Source organism: Phaseolus vulgaris, chromosome 9, assembly GCF_000499845.2.
Source record: "Phaseolus vulgaris cultivar G19833 chromosome 9, P. vulgaris v2.0, whole genome shotgun sequence".
NCBI lineage: Eukaryota > Viridiplantae > Streptophyta > Magnoliopsida > Fabales > Fabaceae > Phaseolus > Phaseolus vulgaris.
This window is the reverse complement of record NC_023751.2, coordinates 34095853-34120124: the sequence shown is the minus strand read 5'-3', so window position 1 is coordinate 34120124 and position 24272 is coordinate 34095853. Positions and strand designations below refer to the sequence as shown.

Below are 24272 nucleotides of genomic sequence, written 5' to 3'. Positions count from 1 at the left end.
TATCTCCTATACGTCAAAACTTGCCAAACCTATAAAGGGTAAGCCAAAGAAGTCTAGTTACACAAGTGAGGAAAACCTTGTTTTCATTTATTAATATACTATTTCTTGCAATGATAGGCCCCATGCTTTGTGTATATAAAAAAACTAAATGGGTTGCATTTGAGGAAAGCTAAGAAGAGTGTGAGGTGGTAGAATAATAGATATCAGAATTTTAAAAGGTTGGAAGATGAGCATGATGCCTGTGATTAGCAAACTCTACTGTTCATCTTCTCAGACGGTGCTAGGGGTCAGGAGGAGGCCACATGTGGTGAATGGAGGGGGTTTTGTAGTCACGGATTGCACTGGCCAAAGGGTTGTTTTCAGGGTTGATGGCTGTGGAATTCATGGCACAAAGGAACACTTGATTCTAAGAGATGGTGAAGGTGATGCTTTGCTTCTCGTGCGTCGAAAGGTATATACATAATCCATAATCTTTATCAAGTTTTTCATACAGTGTGCATGCAACGTGTTCTGTTTCTCTATAGATTTTGGTGGTCAGAAAAGATTACTCTCTTACATGCATATATCTTTAGATATATCAAATATATCTATGCTAAACTAAATGTGTGTATGTTTGATGGTTTAACTTGCTATATCTTGGGAATGATTTGGTATGCAATGATAAAATTTGCAACATGAAGTTAACTCTGTGTGATGATCAGGGAGGAATGTTTGAGGCCCTTAGCATTTACAAGAAGTGGAAAGGATATAGCCTGAACTATGAAGGATCACAGACCCTGGTTTTCAGCTTGAAAGAGCCCAATTCTTGTTTTGTGAAGAACAATGGGATCAGAATCTCCATTGAACCCAGAGCTGCTAGCAATAAAGGCTGGGACTTTGAGATCAGGGGTTATTTCCCTGATAGGAACTGTAGCATTGTTGACATTAGGGGCAACGTAATTGCCCAGGTACAATTTTTCAAGTCTTTTAAAGTTTTTTCTGCAAACTATATATATATATATAACATGACAGTAATAAATGTGTTTGGTTTGGTCCATTTAAACATAGGTTGGAGTGAATAAAGAAGTGGAGAAATTGATGGAAAGCAAGGATCTGTATAATGTGGTGGTGAAACCTGGGATGGATCAAACCTTTGTTTTTGGAGTCATCGCAGTTCTTGATTACATTTATGGAGAATCGACCAACTGCTAAGTCTGCATTTTGCTGAATTATTATTGTATGAAACCAAAAATGGTTTTATTTTCTTACCATAAATATGTATATATATGAAACCAGAAAACTCCTTGTGTATTAATTATGGAAAGGAGATTGGATTATTATTTTAAGGTAGTGCTTATAATTTGTTTCCTTAATTCGCGTACTTGTTTGACAATGATGGATGTGAAAGTTGATTGTTTAATTATTATTCTTTGAGCTTATCGTTTATAGGCTGGTTTGGAATCTGTGTGAAATTGGATATGTGATGGATGAATTTGAAAAGTTTGAAACTGAACTAATTGAATAAATTAGACACGGAATTGGGTAATTTGGCTAAAGAAGAATCTCAAGAAAAGAAGTCTGAATTAATGCGTATGTATTATATTCACGTAATGACTAGTTTTGCGTAATTGATTATGAGATTATACTTAAGCTGAAACCAATGATTTTACTTTTTCAAACAAAAGTATATGTTTGGTTGAATCAAAGCATTCTCTACACAATTATAAACAGAGTTTGTGTGATTCTCTTTAGCAAATAAAGATGATTCTAAACCTTGGATTCGTCGAATTTTCATCTAACTGGACAAGAGAAAGTCGAGAACTGTTGAATCTAAGGATGTGTTTTCGCCCAATCCATGCAGTATTCTGGATTCATTTGCTATTTTCAATATCACATACATAATTTGTGACTATAATCCTCATTTATGTATTTTATAGGATAAATCTTTTGATTAAAGTTTATAATATAGAAATATTTTCATAATTTATGGGAATCAACTCTCTTTGTTTATGGGAATAAACTTTGATTACTGGAAAAAAAATGTTAACATTCTTTGAATCTTGTCACATTTGTAATTACTTAAAAGGGATCCTTTGAAGTAAGAGAAACAAACTAGGTCTCTTTGACATGGCAATATAAGCTCTTTAATATGGAAAAGGATGAGATCATCCCAAGCATGTTGAATAAGTTCCAAACCATCTCTCTTATTCTTTGGAAAGCAACTTTAACAACTATGACCAATTTGGCATGATTCTCAAAAGCTTGCCATGGGAATGGAAACCTCAAATGACAAATCCTCATGCCTAAAAAAACCTAGACAATGTTACTCTGGAAGTGTTAATATGTATCTTCAAAATTCATGAGATAAAACTTCAACAAGATCTCCTGCAAAAGAAAATTGTTTGCTTTAAATCCTATACACCCTAAATTTCTAGAATAATTTTAAAGTGTCTTTGAATGAGAGATATTATCTTCTTTTTTGGTCTTATATTGGATCATTGTATCAACTGGCAACTCAATTTAACACTTATCTTGAAACATCTTCAAGTGGCTTGACTTTCTCCATTAGATCCTAAGTTTTTCCACTTCATATTTTCTCTTTTCTTCCTTTCAATTTTTGGATTGAATTATTTTTTCCTTGTTCAAATTTCATTCATCTTCTTTTACCATGTATATGATCATGCTCATCAAACATTCTTAGAAGCAAATTTTTACACTTGTATAATTCTATGGATTAAACTCGTGTCCAATGGCAAGCTTCTAAGAATTTATGTCCTATCTTGTTCGATAGAGATTGTAAGATCATATACTTATCATTAGGATACAAGTTATAATTAATAGTTGGGGCACAATTATTTCTATTTAAAAGGACATTAGTTCAATAACCACGATTTGAGTATGACTCGACTTACTTGTCCTTCATCATGAAACAATTGATGCAACTCGTGACAATCTCCCTTTAGCAATTGTCCCATTGGAAACCAAATTCATAACTTTGGTTCTGATACCAATTGTTGGATTAAGCTCTTACCATTGAGCCAAAAGTTATTACTAATAGTCAAGGTACAACTCTTTCTAAAAGTGTAGCAACTTAAACCTTGTAATTTGATTATGACTTGACCCACTTAGTCTCCAACACGAGACAATTTATGTAACCCGCTAAAGAGACCACATGGATAGATACGATAAAAATAAGGTGCTATAATTTCAAAAAACTAGAACACATTAGATCAAAGTGTCTCAATTAAGAAAAGAACAAGCGAAAAAAAATTCTTAAAAAAAGACATAAATAATAGTCTCGTATTAACATGCGAAAATCTTCATCTATCTTAATAGGAAAAAGAAAAGAAAGGATAGGCATATATATTTTATAGTTTACATTTCATTTTAACCATCGTCTGATGACCTTACAAAGAGGTATACTTTAATAATTTACCTTTTCTCACTTAAGCATATAATAAACTTCTTTCAAACAACACTTTTATGCATTTTGGAAGCTTACACAAAAAAAATTAAAAAATATAAATCTTGAAGAAAAAACTCAAAATTTTGAAAAAAAAAACAAGTATAATTCCCCAAAAAATCCTCATAAAAGAAAATTATGAGTTAAGGAAAGAAAAATTGTACCAAAAAAACAAAAATATAAAAAAAAATCTAAAAAAAAAAGAATATAGCTTTTGTAAATATTTAAAAGGAAATTATTTCAAAAATTAAAAATATAGAGAAGAGGTGATCATCAATAGATATTACACATACAGTAGAGAAACTATTAGCTAAGAATGAAACACTAAACAAATTCACTTTTTTCAAACAAAATTAGGGATAAAAAACTTAAGTTTCTCACTAAGAACAAAATGACCTCATAGTAAAATGGAAATTAGCTATATAGGAAAGAAGCTTAATTAAAAAGCATATATGCATTGTTATCATACACTAGTTGTAACATCCCAATATTTTTTCTACATATAATAACCATAATCTATATGAAATATTAAAATAAATATATAAACATAATACAAATATTTTTACAACTCTTTCATATAATGTTTCAAAACATATATCTCTTCATAAGACTTTAAATATTTACATAAAACTAAAACAAATATTCAAAATAAAATAAAATATTTTCATCATCCAGCTTCTCACTGAGGAGCTCTATCACCTGTAACATCATTTGGTACTGTGTAAATAGACAATCATCATAGATTAAAGAAAACAACCACAAAACAAATCAAATGGTAAGCTAGCTATTTTTAAAACTTATAATATAAACACAACTTTAAACATTCACATAAAGTCATCAATTCTCATGCATTTCATATAATCATCAAGTGTCTATCAAAATTCATAATTCATCTTTCTCATGTCAGACTTTTACTGACTCACAACACATAGAGAGTTGACTTTACTTTAGGAAGACTCGCGTATTGAAATTAGAATCATGAGACTTACATCTATCATACTACTCGTTGTAAATTCACACAGTCATGCGCATAATTATCTCAATATCTCATCATCTCGTATGACAGGGTAAATTCATATGACCTGAAAGACCAGATTATATTTCAAATCGCAGAAAAAGTCATATGAACATTCATCGACTCTCACCAACTAAATAACTTCATTTATGTGATTCCATTATATCAATAAAGTCAGGATCGTCTCATTGGACCAAGACCTGACAGATCAATGCACCTTAATAACAATCTCAACACGGTATTTTCTTTCCTGAAAATACTATGTTTTGATCACATTTTCACATTAATACATCATTCGATCATAACATATTTTAAACTTTCTAAACAATTCAAACATATCTCAAAATTCACTAAAACACATAACTAAGTTCATTTAATCATATTTTTAAATAAAATTTAGAATTTTCACGTAACAACAATATGCAATAATAAACTATGCTTTAAAAGAAAAAAATAAAAATTTTAAGTTTTTTTTTACAAAGAGTCTAGCTTGAGCGAGAATGGGTCTTGCTCAAGCAAAAATTCTCTCGCTTGAGCAAGATTCAACCCGAGATCACCCAAAACTTCATCATAGGTCTTGCCTAGGTTAGATTCCTTTTCGCTTGAGCAAAAATGGACCCGAAAACACCCTATCTTTCCATTTTATTCTTGCTTTTGCGAGAATTATCTCGCTTGAGCGAGATATACAAAAAATTTCTGCATAAATCTGTTTAAATTCAAAACCAACATTTCATTCAATTCATAAATTTATAAATCTACACATTACATTGATAGTTCCTACTTATATATGCTTTCTAAATCAAACATCACATTTTAATTACTTCAACAGACTATTCAAATACAATTCAACTCATTTATATTACCATTCAAACACTTTCAATTCTCAATCACAACACTTTCATCAACTTATTCACCTTAAAAATCACTATATAATATTCAAAATCAACCCTTTCAGTCAATATATTACTTAACTCTTAAAATAGACAATTCTGCAAGAAAATTTGAGACTGGTGACATGTCACCCCCATATCTAGATCTTCTAGCCTAAGGTTCTATTAGAAATTTTAAAACTAACTTCCCTTACCTGAACTTGAGCATATACTCATTAAGAGCTCGAAATCTACCAAAAGCTTAAAGGTCACTTAACCTACACCAAAGTGTCCTGATCACAAATCTAACTATACCACTAGGATCCTAAGCTAACAGAGAGTACTTTTGAATATAAAAGTATCATGTGCAAGATTAAACTAAAGGCAAACCTAATCAGATCAAAATTAACTCAAAGGAAAATGAGCCAAGAATGAACTTACTCTATCTAAGATTTTTGATCGGGCAAACTTGTAGAGTTCACTTTCAGGAGTCCAATGACGGACTCTAATCGTCAAATTGATGAGTGAGGAGGTCAAAATCTTAGAGAGAAGGTAGAGAAAAGGAAAAAGGAGTTTTTAGAAGATGATCGTTCTTTTAAAATGAAACTTGAATAATTGAATTTCTATTTATATGCTCTTTTAACTTTAATAATATAATATTTAGGTGTCATTTAATTATACCAATTCTTCCCTAAACCTATTTTTCCCGGTCCTTACACTAGTACACACAATAACATTAAAAAACCAAAGTAAATGGTTCTTCTTCTACACATACTTAACGTTAAGGAACATATCATTTTGAAACAAGTTATTGGTTTTTTCTGGACTTCTTTATGACCGTATGATTTACATATCGGAGGGACAACACTTGGTTTTGAAACAAGTTATTGGTTGTTATCTTTTCTTTTTGTTGCATGGAAGGAATATCTTTGTTGAATGGGTCACATATCTATTTATAGACAGCTTCTCCCTGCGCCTCCATGGCTTCTTTCGGCACCCTTACTAAAAGAACATTTACTATTATATCCTTCAGTAAAAATATTAAAATATTAGTTTAACCTACTTTAATCTCACTTTCTCTTTCTCACCTTCTTTCATTTCACTCCTAAGTGCCGCACCCACCCCCTCCCACCTCCTTCACCTTTCTCCTTCCCTCAAAGTCTCATTCTCTAAGTTTTCCTTCACACTTCCATTTCATCTTTGTTAAGCCTCTCATTCTCCATCATTCACGAGTGCCCTCTTCATTCACATGTTAGTAATTTTACTGATTTTAATTTTGAAATGTAATTTGGAAAGCATTTGAAAAACATGTATGTTCTTCACACAATAGGAACCAAATTATGTAATCCGGTGGGTTTTGAATTATATTCCAAATTATGTAATCTGGTAGGTTATGGGTTTTTCAGAAGTTCTAGATTACATAATCCGGTAGCGTTTTTGGTTTTCCAGCAGTTCCAGATTACGTAATCTGGTATAGTTTAGGGTTGAGTTTCGAATTATGTAATTCGATAGGTTTGTTTTATTAGGTTCCAGATTGTGTAATCCAGAAGTTGTAATATTGGTGCTTTTTTTAGTTTTCCAACCAACTTCGGTAAAATATTTTTTTATATTTTATATTATGTAGACAAGTTATGATGATATTATTCATTGTCTGTAAATAATTGAAATTGACATTGTTTTGTAAAACAAGAGGTGGTGGATCTTAGGGTCATGATCGTAGAAGACCGATGACATCTGTCCATAGAAGAGAGTGATGTGATGTTGAAGAAAGGATTGGTGATGATGTTCACATTGATAATGACAATGAACAAGGATTACAGGATGATGACCAAGTAGACCAGGGAGAAGGGGTTCCCGGAGGACCTTCTAATATGTCTTTACTGGTAAATTTTGCTGACCATGTTGCTGTTAAGCTCTGAGAGGGTGAGGTAAGAACAAAAAAACCTTAAATTAAATTGTCTTTTATAATTATTGTTTAAATTTGTTTAATTATATTGAATATATACAAATTTTATATTAGGATCGGGGAGAACTCAAGTTAGTATCCCACGGTAGAAAATTACGTAAATTTGGGATGCCTCATGCTAATGTTGAGCCTATTGTACAAAATTCTAAATTGTTTAGTTTGTGCAATATAGGTTATGAGGTGGGGGACAAGGGGTTGATTTCGGCCTTTGTCGAAAGGAGGCATGGGGAAACAAACTCCTTCCACCTTCCCGTAGGTGAGATGACCATCACACTTGATGATGTGTCATCTCTTTTACACCTCCCCATTTTGGGTCAATTCCCTACATATGTGCCCTTGGAGTACAACAGAGTTGCGACAATTTTAGCTGAGTTACTAGAGGTGGAGGAGGCTCGTGGGAAGGCTAAGATGAGACAGTGTCGAGGCGTCCAGGTACGATTGATCTGGCTCCGAGATATATACAAGGAGTGTTGTGCTCAAGAGGCTTGGGAGTGTGCTGCCAGGGCTTACTTGTTGCATCTACTTGGATGCACTATTTTTGCAGATAAAAGTGCGACCTCTATATTTGTTTTGTACTTGTTGTTATTCAAAAATCTACATATGTGTTGTGGATACGCATGGGGAGCAACAACACTTACACATTTATATGAGCATTTGCGGGATGCATCCTACTTTAACACCAAACAGTTGGCCAGTTATGTGACACTGATTCAGGTATGAAACCATACAAATAATTAGCAATCACATGTTATATTCCATAATGTTTTGTATTAAATTTTTTATAATTAATATGATCGAATTACACAGGCATGGATTAATTAGCACTTCTCGGGCATGGGAAGAAGGGATATTAATCCCTCATATGACGAGGTACACCCGCGAACAACACGATACATTGTTGCCCATCAGATTTATGTTGTTGGTAATGTCCGGGTGCAATTGGATGGGCTCACACACGATGACGTCATTTGGAATCCGTATGAGGACTACAGATTGAGCAGGCCATTTGAGACTATTTATTTATTCTCAGGTCACCTGCGATTGGGCAACTTATCACAAAGACATATGCCAAGCGTGTGTTGCACCAATTTGGCTACGAGCAGAGCATTCCACCATCACCGATGCCGGTTGAGGGGCCTGATGCACATGTCATTGATCAAAGGTGGTTGCAATTTTATCACTATTTGGTGACAGGTTTGACAGTTGCTTCTAGTCCATCTGCATGTGTTCTCGAGTACATGTCTTGGTTTAGGATGGTGTCACACCCATACATTTGCAGAAGTGAGCTTGGAGATCGACCCAGTGTTGTACCATGTCGTCGCCTTCGTAGTCCAAATGCTGAGCAGACAGGTCCCTCGTCTCAAGATGACCATGGACATTCGGTAAGTTTTTTTTATTGTTATTTGATTAAACAATATATTTGAAGAGTTTAATTATTTTGAAGTTGGTGCAGGGTATATTTAGGCGCATTGTTAGTATCCTCTAACACATGATAGATTGTCGTCAGGTCACTGCAGGCACTGACACATATGAGAGTACGAAAGCAGCGTTGCGGCTAGCCCAAAGCGTGACAGATGACGTGGTGGTGTACACTAGACGCTCACGTAATGTTCGTGGACGTCATTGATATATTTTTTTATTACATGATTGTAATAATAGTAACTTTGTATGTGTACAATATGATTTAATTAATTTATATTATAGTGTTTACTATTTTATTTTTATCTGACATAAACGCGAATAAATTATGAAACGGAACCCCACATAATAAATTATGTTTACATCAATCGTCTGCAAGATTCACATATGTCAGACTAATACTGATTAATTGGGTAAAAGATTGCATTTGATCAATGTAATATGATGACCGTAACCTTGCCTCTGGATAACAATGTGTACACCATAAAATGTCAGCGGTAGGTATGGGACAATCATCAAGCAAATTTACCTGCACCACAAATGGAAATTAGCAAACAAAGGAATATAAGTAATGTGTTGAGTAAGAACCTTACCTGCACAAATACACATGGCCAATACATGGTAGTCGGTGTAGACTAACATCGGTAGGGGGTGCAGTTCGCAATGGGAAATAGTTATATTTTGTTTCAATGACAAACATACTAAGATAATATGGTATCTACTTGCTATTAAGTATCCCATATCCGGTATTGTCATCCATTTTTCATAGCCTGCAAAATACAATAATGAAATTAGATAGCATACAAGATCAATTAATCAATGGACATGAATCTTATGAAAATTCACTTACCACTGACAACTCATTCACTAGTAGGGATCTCTTGATATCTTCTACTCGTTGATGGCCACCTAACAATGTTGTGTATTCTTCACACCATTGAGATATTTCTTTGAATAAATCCATTATGATGAGTGACTGATAGCTGTCGTTTTGCTGTCAAATTAATATGATTCTAGCGTAGACTTGCCTAACACTAGAGAGATGATAATATAGTTGTGGTCAGATGACCCCAAGTCGTCTCCCAACGAATCCAATAGTAATTTCAGTGAATAGAATTCAAAACCTATCTGCAAACAATGAAAATTAGCAATAATAGTAAAGAAATAGGGGTTGTGATCGCTTAGCAAGAAAATATAAATGATGATTTGAATCAGTAAAGAATGCAGATTGACTCCCAAGTTCTTCCACCAATGAATTCTTCACAGGCTCTCTAAAGATTATTCTTTTCTCAATCCTCAGCAGAGTTAAACTAGATTGAACATGCGCCAAACCTAATTCAACTGAAGCTCACCAGTAAAGCATGCGCGTCTACCGGTTTAATCAATACCCACTTTGTTCCATGCGTATACTCCATGGGAATGCTTATCTCCTCTCTCTTGAATCATGCGCCCAAGAAATTAATTAGAACAATACGAACTAACTAAGAAACCAAAGTTTAAGATAAGGAAGACTCTCAATCATGCGTTCAAGTACAACCTCTCACAAAAACTAGTTTTCCAGGAGATTAGACAATAAAAACAACTGCTATAGAGAATTAACAATAGAAACTTTTATTGATCAAAACCTCAGAACTCAATGGGGAATCACAAAGGAATCAACCAAAAGGTTTAGCTTTCCATGCGGAGGCAAAAGAATTACAAATAAGAAAAGAAACTAAGAAAACCCTATGAAGCTCTCTCCCTTTCTACTTGATGCTTGTGTCCTTTTATAAGGCTTTTCTGCTCCAAGGATCTTGGGAAAATATTGCAGTTTAGATTTTGTAAACAGTTTCCACTTTCCATAATTCTTTTTATTTTGCAGAAGATTTGCTTCCAATTCTATTTCTGGAATCTTGTAGCTTTTATTTTCCCTTTCTTCTCCAACAGAATTTGTTTTCTGTTTTGATTCAAAGAAGCAACTTGGACTTTTGCATATTTGGCCCATTCACAAAGGTAGATGCTTCAGATCATTTACCCTAAAAACACAAAATTAACAATAATAATAGTTAAGGCCTAAATAAACCCAATTATAAGAATATTAATTAAAACAATGGATTTATTAATTATTATAGTCCAATAATCTATGATTAAGGCTATTAAGTGTGAATAAATATATGCTCATCAGTGACCATGACTCTTCACCCATCCCCAACAATGAGGCAATAGCACGAAACCCACAATGCCCATCAACTTTAACATCTATTACATCCAAAATATAAGGGTGACATTTCGGATGAAATTGATCAAGCATGGGAATTTCATTGGTGTTGGTCGTCACCTTAACCTCTCCCTTATGAGTCTTCAAAGATGATGAACTATCATTTACAAAATGGATGCGATCTACATGCTCAAAATATGAAGGGGTGCGTTTTGTAGACCTCTAAAATTTATTTGCTTGACTCTTTTGGGATTCTTTTGTCTTAACTACATTAATTGGTGCACATAATGTTGTCATGTTTGGGTAGGCAATTTCACGCAACTTATTTTTAATTGTCACTTTGCCACAAATATCAACTTGTTTGAACCGAGATAGAATCACATCCCATTCTTGTTGAATTGACAACTGAGATGATGAATCACATTCAGACAAAGTAAAGGCATTGATATACCTGTTTGATGTTGTATTTCCCAAATGCATTAACGAATTTGTCCAACACTTCACAAACTTTTCTTTGTGCGGAATAATCCATGTGTTCTTCACATATTGAACAAGTAATGGTCACTGTGAACAAATAGTTTCAAAAAATTTCACAAACCCATCAAATTTACCAATCTCTATACAATCAATGATAGTCTTCCATGAATCCATCACAACTTCCCAAGCCTCGACATAATCCACCAACATTTTACACTTTACTTTAACATTCTTATTGATGTGAAACTGACAAAGAAGATTTCTCGCTTTAGGAAACACAATATTGATGGCATTCATCAAAACAAGATCTTTATCACAAACAATGACTTCAGGCCCCACATGCGATGTCAAAAGTGACCCTATAAATTTTTGCAATGCCCATATGAAGTTCTTTTCTTTCTCGCTAGATAAGAATGCAAAACCAACAAAAAAAGGATAGACCTGTACAAGTTACACCAACAATCTCAAGCAAAGGCAGTCGATATTTGTTTGTTTTGTAAGTCGTATCCATTAAGAATACAATGTTAAATGAATTCAAGAGTTTCACAGCATCAGGATGAGTCCAGAAAATATCACTAACAATATTGGAAGACTCATGACACGTACTCCAGTGAAGATAGTTGTCACGGTCTAACAACATCATTAACTGTTGTAATTTAGTTCTTGGTCATCTAACTGATCTCTTGTATGAGTATCTTGCATTGTATACTTGCTTTATTGTTGTCATATTATCCTCATTATTCTCCTTCAAAGTACGTAGAATATTACCCGACTTAACCCTGCTTTTAGTCATATCAACAAGCATTGAATGTTCATTCACTTTTAATCTGCTTGCATGGATGACCAACTAATGTATCATACAAATCATGATTATGAGTACCACATATTACCTTAAGTACCTAACCTTGACCCTTTCCAACAGGTTTACTTCGCAATTTAAAGGGATATTGACATTTTCTAGTACCACTTACACTAACCTCCAAACCATCCTAAGTAACTACCCTCCTTTCACAACCTAACATGACATATGTCTTTCTCCCTTACTTTCCATTTGCTATGTCAGACATTATAATGACAATAACAAAACCAAGTCCATAACCAACATGAATGAAATGAAATTTTATTCACCTCATCTGTTGTAAAATGGATATCATAGTCCCCTTCACACAATCCATGTTGATGCACAAAATTCATTAATTCTTCCATAATTACACCTTCATTCATAAAACATAAATTTTCATTTTATTATAATTTTCATAAATTCACACAAGTATGCAAAATAAAAATAAAATTCACTTTTCAGACTTAAAAATGACTTCTGGATTGTATAATCCGTAAGTCAAATTTTATCTACACAATGACTTCCGGATTATGTAATCCGTAAGTCATTTTAGAACTGCAAAAATGACTTATGGACTGTGTAATCCGTAAGTCAAAAATTTTAGTTTTGGATTATGTAATCCGTAAGTTATATTTGAAGTTTTAAAATAACTTTCAAATTGCGTAATGTGTAAGTCATATTAATACAACAAAATGGATTCTGGATTACGTACTCCATAAGGCATATGTGGAGTTTTGAAAACACTTCCAGATTACGTAATCCATAGTTCATTTTGGTACCGGATTACACAATCCATAAGTGTTAATTTGGTAGGTCCAGATCCAATATACCTACGGATTATCTGATCCAGAAAGCTTTGCTTATGCACCGGATTATGTGATTTGTTGATCCACCGAATTAACTAATCCAAAAATTACTATTTAAGGTACAAAGCTTACCAACGAATGAGAATGACAAGCTCACCAATGGTAACAATGTCGACACCAGCACGATCGTTAACACCCGTGCTACCAACTACCACCCCGCACCACCTCAAACATCTTCTCACCACCTCAAGCACCACTTCAAGAACCACCTCAAGGACTCTCCACCCACCACCACACAAAGTGCTGTCTTTTTCACTTGTAAAAAAAATGTAAACGAATATTTTCATTTTTATTTTTTACTTAAGGATAATTTTAGTATTTTCAAACTTTACGGGCGTGCCGAGGTACAGGCTGTCCTATTTATATGCAGGGGAAGGGCAGGGGCATAGAAAAATGTTTATATGGCATATATTTGAGTACATTGTAGACGTTTTTTTTTATTGTCAATATTCAGTTCATGCATTCACTCATGTGTATATAGGAATATTGAAATTGACAAGTGAATGTAACTTATTATAAGAAATTTTTTTACTGGAACTATTTAGTTATATGATGTGATACCAACCTTTATATATCTTGTATGATATTTTTTTTTGTATGCGATTAAAATATCCTTAATAATCTCATTTTATTTTATTCTTTAAATGTTCGGAACATATATACAAAGGAAGTGTCTCGTGTTCCGAAACTTAAAAAAAATAAAAAATAAACAAAAATAAATTTTGACGGCTAAAAAAGAATAACAATAAAAATCATTTATCCGCCACTTAATTTTTAACATAGTGCATTTAAATACGACAAAATGAATATTTAAAGAACTTATTTAGCTGAAAATTTAAAATAACAATACATTAATAATTCATATCTTTTATACAATCACATAACAACCTCCAGTATTATTATTTTAATATTTTTTATATTATTTATAAATTTATTTTTATTATATATATTTAATTATAAATTTATTTTTTATTATATATATTTATTTCTATGTTATTTTTAGGAAATATTAGACGTGGTTTCATTTACACTAAAAGAGATATAAATAAATAAAGTAAAAGATGATATATAAGTCAGTTAATTTGTCCAAAACGCATTATTTGTGATATTTATACATGGTTATGATAATAATAAAATAATAATAAGAATACATAGTGACGAAGCAAGCACAAAAATCGTATTATCGCTATTCAACAAATAAACGCTTCCGTGTCGAGCAAAGAAGCACTTCATTCTCATCTAAATCACTTCTGGAAAAGATAATACTAAAATGCATTTTTGTTTTTCACACACAAATAAAATATCTTTTGTTTTTTTCTTGGCTAGCTTCATTCATAATTTATATGATTTGGTATATTTAACATTTCACAAGTGAACTATTGTAATTAATGTTTTTGTTAATTTTCTTAACAAATAAACATCGTCTTAATAATTAATATAAAATCGATGTTTACTTATTTTTAATAATGTTTGAGTTCAGAAAATTATAATTTTTTTCATCACTCTGTTGACCGGATTATCCCGGAAATCACAAAAAAATATTTAGACTAAATTCTTAAATACAACTTAATAAAGTTAAATTTGTGATTAAATATTACATTTTAATGACAAAATGGTCACTAAACATTACACTTTAATAACAAAATTGTAGTGTACGATTAAAAACTTAAATTTATATTGATTTACACTTTTAGAAACCAAAATAGCCATTTATTTATAATTTATAATTTATTTGGTATTTGTATTTGATTTATATCTGGAAAAGTATAAAGCATGTAATAATTGATGGAACGTGAAGGAAGAAGAAATTGTTGAGTAGGTCCCATATCTCTGCTTAGATCTATTTTTTGAAAAGAAAAAAAAGGAAGAAATGTTGTTTTGTAGCTGATGGTTGTTCACAGATGACAAAAAGAGGTCTGAGACAATGGCGAAAAGACTTCTCATCACACTCACTTTTCGTATTTATTTTATTGTGTCTTCAGCTTTTCTTCCTCTGCTGCCTCTGTTATCATACAAACCACCATGTGCATCTTCACAGATAACGTTATATATTAGGGTATTTTATTAATAAATTTTTAAATTAAATTATCTTACAAATTTTGCTACATTTTTTTAAATCAAATAATTACCTTTTTTTCTTTATTTCTTATATATTTTTCTTTTTTTCTTTCTTTTTCAGTTACCTACTTTCTTTCTATTAGATAATTGTCTTTGATAAAAAAAAAAAAAGAATTGAAAAAAAGAGAGTAAAAAATAGACATGTTTAATAAAAGAGAAATAATATATATATAAAATATGATTCATTCACTTTTTAATTCTATATTATATCTATTTCTATCATTTAGGCTTTTGATTTTTTTTTAATTACTAAGCTAGAATTTTAAATTTTGATGTGCGGACTTTTTACTTATTTTTTGTTTTGTAAAATATTATTTATAATACTGATAACAATATATAATACCGTTCTTCTCATTTGATTACACAAACTGTAATACCTCATAATTTATATATAACTATTACAATAAAAGTTCTATCCTTTCTATATAAATTTGGAATTTTTCAAAACATTCATAATACCTGATTAAGATTTATAGAAATACAAATATTTACATATTCATAGGTCAAAATAAAACTCTGAAACCTCTAAGGCTTTTCTGCACCTGTATGGTCATCTGCTCGTATACATAGTATAGTCATCGCAGTTCAAACACAACACGAAAAACAAGAGTAAACTAGTGCAAAGAAAATTCATAACATAATTCATGGAAATAGAACCAATTTAGACTAATAATTTATAAACATTTCTTTAAATGATTTCATGTAAAATTTCAATACCAATTCTCTCATTCATATAGATTACACATGGATCTATTTTCAATCATAATCATTGGATTTCATTTCAATCCCACTTCATATTCTGGAAGACTCATAACACCTAATCCAAAGATTACAAGTGAATCCAATAGAAAGGATCAGGGTAAGTTCAAACATTCAATACCGAGTATCTACAGCGGGACCCGGTGTGTATGAACTCCCTCTCAGCTTCTCACCTCCTGATATCTTAGTCTACATGACTTAGATCATCAGTGAAGCCAGATGATTTCCGTTAAACATAGATTTTTCATACTTAATGTACCATCAAATAACAACTCATACATTATCCCAAATATATTACATCAATTTCATACAATATAATACATATCATTCAATCATATTACATTTAAAAATTCATATCAATACATAGCATTTAAAAATTCATGTAATTCGAGAAGAAATTCAATATTGTATTACTCGTATCCACATCTATAACTACTCATTGGATTGGATGAGATCAAGAAAAGTGATAAAACAGAATTGATAATGAAACATGGACACATGTGCAGTGTGGTAAAGCCAAGTATTTGTTCACCAGATACAGATCAGTTTTATCTTTTTTAGCTTCTGATAACTAATTCATAGTAAATAATAATAAATTACAAAAATACTAAAATAAATAAGTATTAAATACTAAATAATAAAGGAGGAATATTTAATGATGAGTATTAAAATAAATAGTATTCATAGATAGTAATATATTTTTAAAAATTAAACACTCTACAATATTTTTAACTTCTTTTTCCATCTTACATCTATTTTTGTTTTCTTTCTCACGTATTTATAATTTTCAACCAAATCACTTGTAATTTGTTTGAAAACAAATTCAGGCCAACGAAATATTCTTAATATAATTAAATTTTGTTATTTTAAAAAACAATAAGAATTGAATTAAGTGAAACTGTTAAATCTTGAATTGATATTCGTCGAGTGATGAAAACGACAAGATTGGGATTTGGCGCATCGTCATGATTACCGTAGATCTTATCGTTTAACCTAACATATGCTTTTATGCCACGTCATCTCTGGAAATGCGAGCTTTTGTACAAAAAATGGCCATAACAAAATGGACTATAAATAAACTATCTCTTGCACCGCTTTTCTCAATCATTCTTCTCTTCATCATCTTCCTGCAACAAAATGGGTTCTGAAAACAATAGCTTCGACTTTTTGAAGGAGATTGGCTTGGGTTCCTCCAATATTGGCTCTTATGTTAATGGCCAATGGAAAGCCACTGGTTCTTCTGTCACTTCTGTTAATCCTTCTAACAATCAGGTTCACTTTCTCATTACTTTTTTTTTTTTTATTTCCTTTTATTGTTGAGGATTTCTTTCATTGTCATGTGCGTGATTGTTGGTGATTTGAAAAATAGACCATAGCTGAAGTCACTGAAGCTACTTTGCAAGATTATGAAGAGGGCTTGCAAGCCTGCAGTGAAGCAGCCAAGACATGGATGACTGTGAGTTTTTTTTTCATTTAACAAAAAGTTGTTTACTTTAGCTTTTGGGGGGTTTAGTAAGTTTTGTTTCAGTTACATGGTAGAGTTTCCAGCAAGCACGGAATCTACCTTATATTGGAAAAGATTTGAGGATGTTCTTGTAATGCTGTTGCAGATTCCGGCACCAAAGAGAGGTGAGATTGTGAGACAGATTGGTGAAGCTTTGAGGGCCAAGTTGGATCCTCTGGGTAGGCTGGTGGCTCTTGAGATGGGAAAAATTCTTCCAGAAGGAATTGGGGAAGTTCAGGTATCACAGTTATCTTTGTTCTGCATTATTTTGTGGCGTTTTGTCAGGTTTGACAACGTAGAAATCAGAGTTTGGATTGTGTATGACACTCAAAAATTCTTTAATGTCAACTGAAAAAAGATAAGCAATGATGTTCAGCTTTTTCTAATTAGAACAGTTTGACGTGTTCAGGGACATTCTAATTTATGTTGTTCTGATGAAACTTTATGCCTTATAGCTGATTATTTACCTATTCATTTGGCAAATGTGTTATTAGTAATGTGAAAGACTTGATAACACATTTGCCAGCAACTACATTTACATTTTTTTCCTCGATAACATTTATCAACTAATTGAAGGGTTTCTTAGACTATATCCTAATTTCTACTCCAAAGTAATTTTTTTATTCAGTTTTTAGTAGATTGCTTATAAGAATTATTCACTGCATCTTCTTGGTTTGTTCCCAATAGTGGGTCCTCTGAGGATGTTGGTTTTTCCAAGTTGCTTTATTTTTGCTGTTGGGAGCGTTCCATAAATATTGGTGTGCATATAGGCTAACACTCAAGCGTTTTAGTGCCTTTTCTAACTATCCACAGAACCAAATTAATCACTTACATTACACCATGTAAATGAGAAAATTACTGCGTTTAAGATTTTTCACATACCATTTTTTTATGGATATATTTTGTGATCTTTCTACCCATTACAGGAAATTATTGATATGTGTGATTACGCCGTTGGGTTAAGCCGACAATTGAGTGGATCAATTATACCATCAGAACGTAAGATTGTTGTGTACCTAAATTAATTGTTCATCTTTTCTTTATAATCCTTTATGGTTAGATAGTTGTTTAGAATAAGCTGTAGCTGGGGATAGTCTTTTGTTTTGATAGTGATTTCTCTAGAAGAAATTCCAATTTTGATTTATTGTTTTCTTCTACTTTTTCTTTTAACAGGTCCAGATCACATGATGTTTGAGGTGCGTATTAGAAGTATAATTATTTGCAAGTTTTTATACCGATTTATAACTATAATAATTAATGGGTGCGATGATGTTAACCGAAACACATGATTTTACACCACAGGTATGGAACCCCCTTGGAATAGTTGGTGTAATCACCGCTTTCAACTTTCCATGCGCAGTTCTAGGTATGTTTTTTCTCGTTCTGTTTTAATGCACACAGCAACAAATTCCTTTGGATCTTGTATATCAGTTCAATGTTACATATCAACAGATTGAACACGTTACTGCATGACATTTTTGCATGTGTTTTATGCTTCATCTAATTGTAATCAAAACATGTTAATTTCTGTTGTGCCTCAGGATGGAATGCTTGCATTGCATTGGTCTGTGGCAACTGTGTTGTATGGTAAGTCTATCTTTCTATCTATCTTTATATTTTGAGATTTTGTCTGTTGATAATTGGCTCTAATAATTTAATTGGAATAATGGTATATGTAGACTTCACGACAATTTTACCTGGTTGTGTTCCACCATTTTCTTTGACTTGAACATTAGTATTTATCCTATACTTCGGTTCTTGATGCATTACTGTTTAGCTGTATGTATTTCGTTAGCACAAATTAGTATGATTGGTCAGAAAAAGGGATATGGTGAACCTCTTCCTTGACTTTTAGGCTTTTGGGTAACTACACATTTTGTTATGGAAATCCACTTCATATCTCTAACCTAATTTATTTGTATTAAGTGAATATTTCTTAGATGACGAGTGGTTGCTGAATGGGAGTATAAGATATAATATGCCCTTCAACTTCTCCAATTGCACTTCCTGTATTTTCATATCTCAGTGACATCGATGCATGAAGCCTATATCCCTCCTAGTGGGATAAGACTTGGTGGTGGTGGTTTTTATTGTTGTTCATGAAATGGTAATTGGTATATATTTTTGTAATTGATTGGTACCAATAAATGAGGTAAAAACAGAGATGATATTTGTATTGATATGGGAAAGTTCCACCCCGAATCAGTGCAATATCAAATCCTGGAAGTCTAGTTGCTCTGAAATTGCAGAAAGAAATACAACTTCTGGACAATTTGGGAGTGCCTAGTCTCTCTCACTAGTCATAACTAATTTCCTGAATCCCCCTAGTGCCCCCTGAACTCCATCTTTTCTCTTATCTCCCCACAATACTCAATGGTTATCAAACAAACAAGCCAACTTGTAAAATTCACAAGTTTACAATCCTGGATACAAGAAACAGGTTAATACGTTTGCAAACTTGGTTTTGAGTAATCTTGTGTGAACTTGAGAAAATTCATTCACGTTCGTGTAAAATTGCAAGTTCACTTCCATGCTTATATCTAAGGTTTGCCTACCCATTCAGCCCCCTCCCCCCAAAAGATGTCCATATAATACACAGACAAGAAAGAAAGTCTTATCATAAAAGATTATCAAAAAACTTTGTTGGTGCCAATTATGCAGATCTGTATGGATGTTGTGTGTATATGTATTCATTTGTCAGTTTATCGAGTGTTACAATTTTCGATGGCAATTGTGTTATCTTTATAATATATGTTTTTCTGATTACCACATACATTAAAGGAAGGGCGCTCCAACAACTCCTCTGATAACTATTGCTGTGACAAAGCTAGTAGCTGAAGTTCTTGAGAAGAACAACTTACCCGGTGCAATATTCACCTCTTTCTGTGGAGGTGCTGACATTGGTCAGGCAATAGCAAAAGATACACGCATTCCCCTGGTTTCATTCACTGGAAGTACAAAGGTACTTTATGTACTTAGTAGTTGGGCATAATGTTTTAAACAGCCAAGCATAATTAAACTTATTGAATAGGATATATAAATTTCTATTTGTGAATCCAAAGATGTACATGTTACCTGAATGATGCTCAGTTTAGTTGCCCTTAGTACTCTAGTCTTATTGTAGTCTATCTATAAAGATAAAGATATCTGATATCTAACATTCTAAATCATTGCCCTTTTGGTGCAACTACTTCCATGTGTCATGTACTGTTTAATCATGTATGTTGCCCTTCCTCCTTATTAAATAACTAATGTAGAAACTCGGAAATGTTAACTTACTTCAGAATGTGTTGGAGATTACGATCTTATGGTGAGTTTATGATGATGTTTTCCCTGTTATATAGGTGGGTTTGATGGTGCAGCAAACAGTGAATGACAGATTTGGCAAGTGCTTGCTTGAGTTAAGTGGAAACAATGCAATAATAGTCATGGATGATGCAGACATTAAACTGGCTGTACGCTCTATTTTGTTTGCTGCTGTGGGTACTGCTGGTCAGCGTTGTACAACCTGCCGCAGACTGGTATTAGAACCAATTTAAAAGATTGAATTCATAATTTTAATGCAAGTCATGTGTTATTTCATAAGGTATATTTATTTTCTTGTTCAACTTCTTGTGCTGCAGTTTTTGCACGAGAGTATTTACGCAAATGTACTAGACCAACTTGTTGGACTCTACAAACAAGTCAAGATTGGGAACCCCTTGGAGAAGGGGACTCTAGTTGGGCCATTGCATACTCGTACTTCCGTGGAAAACTTTCAGAAGGGTATTTCAGTCATAAAATCCCAGGCATGTTTCATTTTACTCTTTTCCTGTTAAGTTAAATATTTAGGGAATGTAACATTCTTTTCTGTAATTTTGCGAAGGTTATGCTATATACAATAGATTGGATGCTTGTATTCTCAGTGGTGTTAATGTACTTTATACTCTGAATTACTGATTATCAGGGAGGGAAGATCTTAACAGGTGGATCCGTGTTAGAGTCAGAAGGAAATTTTGTACAACCAACGATTGTTGAGATATCTTCAGATGCTCCTGTAGTTAAAGAAGAATTGTTTGGTCCAGTTCTTTATGTCATGAAATTTCAGGTAGCGTATATTCTATATCTTCTTTCATTGGACTATTTCTTTTGGAATTTAGTTTTAGGAATGAACTTTACTATTTTCAACTTAGACTCTGGAAGAAGCAATTGCCTTGAACAATTCTGTACCTCAAGGATTAAGTAGTTCAATCTTTACACAAAGACCTGGAACTATATTCAAATGGATCGGGTAAGTACTTATAAACTACTCTTTGTTGTATCCTGTAGATCCATTCTAATGTACAGGCTACAACACCTCTAAAGATTATTGTGTTGATTTATAGTTGCATAAACAGTATATTTTACTTGTTGGTGGATGTGAATATGGTGCAGGCCACGAGGTAGTGACTGTGGTATAGTGAATGCAAACATACCTACAAATGGAGCTGAGATTGGTGGTGCCTTTGGTGGGGAAAAGGCAACTGGTGGTGGTCGTGAAGCAGGAAGTGACTCATGGAAGCAATACATGCGTCGTTCTACATGGTGAGTTCTAGTGGAATTTATGATGTTGCATTCCTTGGTTATAAGCTCTGTTAATGGTGAATATATCTTCTTCTTCTGTGCTTTGTCTTAATGACATTACAATTGTTTTCCTTGGCAGTACCATCAATTATGGAAGTGAACTGCCGTTAGCTCAGGGAATTAACTTTGGCTAGACAGCCACCGTGTTACATGAGGATGCACAAGTGAAATTTTGCAGCCAGAAGAGAAAAGTTCTATAACCAGATGGCTCAAAGTGTTGTTTTAACAAGAAATGCTTGCTGTGTGGATGGCACCTTCAACATCACAGCTTCAATGTATTAGACTTCTTAAATAAATGTCAAATAAATTAGCTGCAAAAAATCTTATTTTTCAATAAAGTATCTGACGTTTAAATATGAACAAAGTATATTTTGGTCTTTGAAAATATCACAACTTTATTGTGATTTGAGAGTGCACCACAAGAGACTCAAAATGTCTAATGAGGTGACTAACATTACATTACTCTATTGAGTTTGTTGAATGTAGAGGCTGAAAATTAATAAAATTTTATAACAAGTAAAATAAAACTGTCCTTTTTAGAAGCTACAAATACTTAAACCTAATTGTGTTTATTAAATGTTGTTTCTTCCTAGGCTGTAATACTGGAGATATTTTATTCTCCTTGTTTATTGCTAAATTATGAAAAGTACAAATTACACTATTTTTTCTCCATTTTAGTAGATTTGATCTTCAAGCTTATCTCATTACAATATTTACCAACATACTCTATAAAACATGAACCTTAAAAGATCAATGGTTCTTTTGTCAATTCTCTATCTCTTTTTCCTTGTATTCATACCTACCATCTTATCATTTCATTGGATCATACTAGTACACCAAGCACCTAAACCTTGCTCTTCTATCACATGGGATTTTGAACATGCTTAACCTTTTTATGACTTGTCTAAGAGTGCTCAAATCACTTTTTTTGAGACAACAACTTGCATACCCTTTTGGTAGCTTATATCATGTACATGTTTTGGTATAATGCAGGCTTACTTTCTCAAAAATATTTCCTCTTATGCACCTTTATGAAATTTAGGGAAAACTTTCCAACTTAGTGGTAAAGATATATGATAATTGAATAGTGTTTATAGGAGTTATACATGAGTTCCTAATCACATGAACCCAGCACCCACCACGCATCATACATTTAACAATCAAACACCTCAAGGTACTAATTAATGGCAAACATTATAGGAAAAATTTAACATTATATATCATAATTTTAGTCTTTCTCTTTGCTTGTTAGACCATATTCTGCCTACGGATTCAATTTTAAGCAATAAAAAAGTTTGATGAACTCAAATATTAGTGTATTTTAATTATTTTTATCTAATTTTATGCCTTTTTCAATAATTCTTTTATTCTTAATACCAAGTTCCAACAGTGATACTCAGAAAAAATTAGTTATGGTAGCAAGACATGTGTATAGAGACAAGAGCAATACATCAGTCGCAAAAATAATAAACAATGAATCATTCTCGTGAGAGTTGCTGTTTAATAATAAACATTGCCAATTAATTATGCTTTTGATCAATTAAACATTATAGTTATTAAAATTAAAGTGAAATTGTTAAAAGTGAGCTTTAGGCCTAACTCAACCCATAAAATCAACTCATAGAATTGAGGATTGCACCTACTTATATATAATAAAATGTCTTAATCTTGACGTGAGATCTTCAATAAAAATAAACGTAAATAACTGGTTAAAAGAAAATTAGATAACAAAAGGTATCGAAATTCATTCCATTCTTCCGTAATGTATTTTTTTTTCTTTTATTCTAAATCTCTTTAATTAAATGCAATTAATAATTAATTTTTTATACTTATTTTATACTCAATATGTTGGTAGGTCAAACGTTTTCTTACCAGTTACGGACTTTGATTCCTTAGGCGAGTATAAATAATAATAAGCAATAAGATCAATAAATTATATAAGATGTATATAGTATATAACCTTATCTTTAAGCACAAGCTATATGGTTATGATATAAAATGGTTTAAATTAAAAATCAATATCAAAGATTTTGAACATAGAGAAGCGTTAAATCTAATGACTCAAAAAATTACATAAAAAGTTTTACAATTTAAAAGAATAAAAAATATTTGAATGAAGATATTAATTTAAAAGTGTCTGGTAGCAACATTATGGCTGAGGGCCATCATTCATCACACTCATTTATTATCAAACAAA

General features: G+C 32.4%; 3 protein-coding genes across 4 annotated transcripts; all 3 read left to right on the top strand.

Annotated features, from left to right (window-relative positions):
- The first annotated feature begins 61 nt into the window (after positions 1-61).
- Positions 62-1352, top strand: LOC137821142 (protein LURP-one-related 6-like). The gene is made up of 3 exons (XM_068625598.1): positions 62-451; positions 702-947; positions 1048-1352. The coding sequence occupies exons 1-3, from the start codon at positions 227-229 to the stop codon at positions 1189-1191; spliced, it is 615 nt and encodes a 204-aa protein (XP_068481699.1). The 5' UTR covers positions 62-226; the 3' UTR covers positions 1192-1352.
- Positions 1353-4957: 3605 nt separating this feature from the next.
- On the top strand, positions 4958-8919 carry LOC137822430 (protein MAIN-LIKE 2-like). Its single transcript, XM_068627316.1, has 6 exons — positions 4958-5042; positions 7139-7209; positions 7347-8006; positions 8115-8269; positions 8323-8674; positions 8800-8919. Exons 1-6 carry the CDS (start codon positions 4958-4960, stop codon positions 8917-8919), a joined length of 1443 nt encoding a protein of 480 aa, XP_068483417.1.
- An 8118-nt stretch (positions 8920-17037) lies between these two features.
- Positions 17038-22491, top strand: LOC137821057 (aldehyde dehydrogenase family 7 member A1). Of its 2 annotated transcripts, none has more exons than XM_068625471.1 (14): positions 17038-17241; positions 17339-17425; positions 17580-17711; positions 18400-18472; positions 18647-18669; positions 18776-18839; positions 19015-19060; positions 20255-20435; positions 20818-20994; positions 21097-21261; positions 21420-21560; positions 21646-21743; positions 21887-22036; positions 22155-22491. In XM_068625471.1, the coding sequence occupies exons 1-14, from the start codon at positions 17107-17109 to the stop codon at positions 22207-22209; spliced, it is 1527 nt and encodes a 508-aa protein (XP_068481572.1). In that variant the 5' UTR covers positions 17038-17106; the 3' UTR covers positions 22210-22491. The 2 variants fall into 2 exon arrangements, with proteins under 2 accessions (XP_068481572.1, XP_068481573.1); XM_068625472.1 differs by having other exon boundaries at positions 21097-21265; positions 21424-21560.
- The last annotated feature ends 1781 nt before the right edge of the window (positions 22492-24272 follow it).

Coding starts and splice junctions, on each gene's coding strand:
- LOC137821142 (XM_068625598.1), top strand. CDS start 227: ATGAGCATGATGCCTGTGATTAGCAAACTCTACTGTTCATCTTCTCAG. Junction 452..701: donor TGCTTCTCGTGCGTCGAAAG/GTATATACATAA, acceptor TGTGATGATCAG/GGAGGAATGTTTGAGGCCCT. Junction 948..1,047: donor GGGGCAACGTAATTGCCCAG/GTACAATTTTTC, acceptor ATTTAAACATAG/GTTGGAGTGAATAAAGAAGT.
- LOC137822430 (XM_068627316.1), top strand. CDS start 4,958: ATGGGTCTTGCTCAAGCAAAAATTCTCTCGCTTGAGCAAGATTCAACC. Junction 7,210..7,346: donor CTTCTAATATGTCTTTACTG/GTAAATTTTGCT, acceptor ATTTTATATTAG/GATCGGGGAGAACTCAAGTT. Junction 8,270..8,322: donor GATGACGTCATTTGGAATCC/GTATGAGGACTA, acceptor ATTTATTCTCAG/GTCACCTGCGATTGGGCAAC.
- LOC137821057 (XM_068625471.1), top strand. CDS start 17,107: ATGGGTTCTGAAAACAATAGCTTCGACTTTTTGAAGGAGATTGGCTTG. Junction 17,426..17,579: donor CAGCCAAGACATGGATGACT/GTGAGTTTTTTT, acceptor ATGCTGTTGCAG/ATTCCGGCACCAAAGAGAGG. Junction 18,473..18,646: donor ATCAATTATACCATCAGAAC/GTAAGATTGTTG, acceptor TTCTTTTAACAG/GTCCAGATCACATGATGTTT.